Here is a 3,637-nt window from a genome sequence, read left to right as displayed (position 1 = left end):
ATTTCACCGGTTGGATTAGTGGTTTAATATCTGAGGTATGAGTTACTAGATATGCATTAAACTCTTTATTTTCAGATTTTATGGATAGGATACTGAATAGTAAAGTATCATTTTTAAATTTGTTCACCGTTAGATCAAGCCAAAATTTGGAGAACAGACTCAAGACATATAATATTTTAATTTCAAAGGTTAGATTAATAATTAAACATCTGTAGTGAGAATAATTTAACTTGTATTAAATATGTTTTTCTAAGTTTTCGAAAATAGAACGTAGGCTATAAGTTGAAGGTTTTGTACTTTGGTTATGAATAAATTATGATGACATGATTTATGAATTTAAAGATAATATAAGCTGAAGAAACTTAAGAATTGAATCTAAAGCATAGTATTCATGTTCTTACTCCAGATCTTAGAAAAATTGTACGAGCTAGAATTCTAAGTAACAATTCGGAAACCTTAAAGAGGGAGTTATGGGTTAAAATTTGACAGGTAGCTTACCCAAAAGATACTGTAGTAACGTATATTTTCTGTTTGTAGATATGATAATTGGTTTGACGATCCCAAGTTCATGGTCTTAATCTTTAACTTGTAAGCACTTGTTGGACACCAGGTAACGTGAATTCTTACTTGTTTTCTTCTATCGGTTCCTCTAAGAGGAGTTTTTAATTAAATTGAACCCTTTTAAGATAGGCTTGAATAATATGGAATAGGAAAGCTGTTTTGAAACTATCAGAAAACTTTATAGACATTTGGAAGTTGCTTGATGGGAGTGATTTGTGAAAAATAAATGAATTGCTACAACTTTAGGACAGGATAGGAGCCTGATGAGTGATTTTTGGATGAAATTGTGGACTTGGAATGTACTGTGTAGTCTGTTGTGGCGAAAGGTTATTTGTTGACCAAGGCGATTTATCCAAGTTGCTATTTTATTTGATTATGTTTTATATGTTAGCATGAGCTTCTGGAATGATATGTTTATGCCCTTGATTATCTAAGAATGCTATTGCATGGTATGATATTAAGTATCTTATATGGTTAATGTATGTTTTGAATCTCTTAAGATATATGTTCTTGAGATACCTGATGAGAATTTAGAATTGTCATGACTGTGATTAATTCGTTTAATGTTCGGGAAGAGGTGTGGTGATGGGTTTGATATACACATATTACCACGTGGTTTGCCTCCATAGCGTGCACTATGGTTGGCCTATTAGAGAGGGCAGTATCCCCTCATTTGCGACACTCCAGGAGTATCACGGGGCAGTATCTCCCGAGGGCAGCATCCTCGTCAAGATACTAGGCAGTAAACCCATTGGGGCAGAATCCCCTTTTTCTGGAGGAACCCATGGCCCGTGTGTGCTCTGCCGACTTTGGCCGGTCCGCATCACACGCGTGGGAAGCTCGTTAGAGTCATCAGTCACATGAGTAAGACTTAGCCCATGGGTTCAAGTCGGCGGGTATAAGAAGGATATAAGGCAGGAATCGAATGATGAATAAGGATAATAAATGATGAGTAAAGCAAGCACATATGTTGATATTTTCTTTTAGCTTATGTGTTTATGATATCTGGTATCTGTTATGTGATGGTAACATATTTAATGATTATCTTAACTGTTAGTCCCACTTGGCGCCTCTTAGGGGTGCTGGTAGGTAAGGTAGGTAAGAGTTTTCGTTACTGAGACGGTAGTCTCACTCCGTTACATCTACAATTTTCAGGTAAGCGTAACAGAGGAGCCACGGCGGGGAAGGAATCGGAGGTGTGAGGTCACCTTCATTGGTGATCACACCTCGAACACTGGTTATGTTTAATCATTAGTTATTTGCCACCTAGGATATCATTATGCATCTCTTTTTATATTATCAATGTTGAAACATTTATGACTCAAAGGGAGTAATATGCCGTGTATGTCGATGATATTATGATTACAGGGAGTAATATGTCGGGGATCTCTTCTCTTAAGTCCTTTCTTAATTCTCACTTTCAAACAAAAGATCTGGGCCCGTTAAAGTACTTTCTCGGAATTGAGGTCTTGAGAAATAAGAAAGGAATCTTATTGACTCAAAGGAAGTATGTTCTTGATCTGTTGAAGGAAACTGCAAAGTTAGGGGCTGCGCCAAACAGTTTTCCTATGATTTATAATTCACTCCTTGATGCTGATGGAAGCATACCATCTGAGAATCCCATTGATACTGCTAAGAGCAAGCCGTTTGAGAACCCGGAGAGGTATCGAAGATTGATTGGAAAACTGAATTATCTTACTGTGACCCGACCTGATATCACCTATCCAGTCAGTGTACTTAGCTAGTTTATGGTCTCGCCTACTATTAGACAGTGGGAAGCTTTAGAGCATGTGCTTCATTACTTGAATGGGTCTCCAAGTCGTGGGATATTATACAAAAATCATGGTCATACAGATATTGAGTGCTTTTGTGATGCTGATCATGGTGGTTCAAAGGCCACAAGAAGGTCTACTACAGGATATTGCGTCTTTGTGGGAGGAAATTTGGTGTCCTGGAGGAGCAAGAAGCAGAATATGGTGTCACGATCAAGTGCAGAGACAGAATATAGAGCTATGGCACAATCCGTGTGCGAGATAGTCTGGATACATCAATTATTGAAGGAGCTTGGTCTTAAAACCACGTTACCAGCAAAATTGTGGTGCGACAATAAAGCAGTCTTACACATAGCTTCTAATTCAGTGTTTCATGAACGCACAAAACACATTGAGATTGATTGTCATTTTGTTCGGGATAAGATCAAGGAAAAATTCATCTCAACAAGACATGTGAAATCTAGTGACCAATTGGGTGATCTCCTTACTAAAGCTTTGAATAGGGTTCGGGTTGACTATCTTTGTAACAAGTTGGGCATGATTGACATCTATGCTCCAACTTGAGGGGAGTGTAAATATATGAAAATATATATTGTAATTAATATAGGATCATATAGGATCAAATCAGATATGATAGATAGGATATTATCTCCTCATAATGAGCCATTAATGACTGAGGCTCCTCTCTTGTGTATAAATACCCCCTTTCTGATCATGAATATACAAGAAATATATTCCATATTATCCTTTGTCTAATAGTTAGAACCATCTGGGAATCCCATAGTTTATGAATATCACTTTTGCTCACGGAAACATCAAAAGTAGCTTCTATTTTCAATCTTTTGGCAGGTGGTGAAATGCCTTCCAAGTTGTCATGACCTCTCACAGTGGAATCCATCGTCAAGATGTTTGAAGATTCTGAACTACGACAATCATCACTTCTACATTCATCAAAATGTCTTAAAGCTATCCCTGCAGCTCGATTAGAACCATAAAGGCATGCTGAACTTGCTGAAAAAAATTGTTGACCTACATTCACAGTTGTTGAAGGAAGCTGAGATTGATTCAGTATTTTCTGCCCCTCCAGTTGGCTGCAAGGTTCATGTTTACTTGCAAAGCAGGGTCTTGACTTGGCAATATAAGCATTAGCACCCTGCTCATATGACGACTCAAAACGTCGGAAGTTTTGTTGACGATGCAAATTCTGGGGCTGATACTGCATTAAGTGATTGACAGTTGAATACTGATAGCAAGGGTTCTGGACAGTAAAATTATTGAAAGCTTGAGAAGTTCCCGTTCTCACA

At 37.7% G+C, this 3,637-nt stretch overlaps 1 protein-coding gene across 1 annotated transcript; it reads left to right on the top strand.

The window, feature by feature from the left end:
* The first annotated feature begins 1,937 nt into the window (after positions 1-1,937).
* Positions 1,938-2,306, top strand: LOC114712518 (uncharacterized mitochondrial protein AtMg00810-like). Its single transcript, XM_028897074.1, has one exon. It carries the CDS (start codon positions 1,938-1,940, stop codon positions 2,304-2,306), a length of 369 nt encoding a protein of 122 aa, XP_028752907.1.
* Positions 2,307-3,637: the final 1,331 nt, after the last annotated feature.

The sequence above is a fragment of the Neltuma alba genome, unplaced genomic scaffold (assembly GCF_004799145.2).
Source record: "Neltuma alba isolate B1F8T4 unplaced genomic scaffold, ASM479914v2 tig00001829_pilon, whole genome shotgun sequence".
Classification (NCBI taxonomy): domain Eukaryota; kingdom Viridiplantae; phylum Streptophyta; class Magnoliopsida; order Fabales; family Fabaceae; genus Neltuma; species Neltuma alba.
This window is presented reverse-complemented; position numbering and strand designations above follow the sequence as displayed.

Bases quoted from the DNA above. Each gene is read 5' to 3' on its own strand.
- LOC114712518 (XM_028897074.1), top strand. From the start codon at position 1,938: ATGTCGGGGATCTCTTCTCTTAAGTCCTTTCTTAATTCTCACTTTCAA.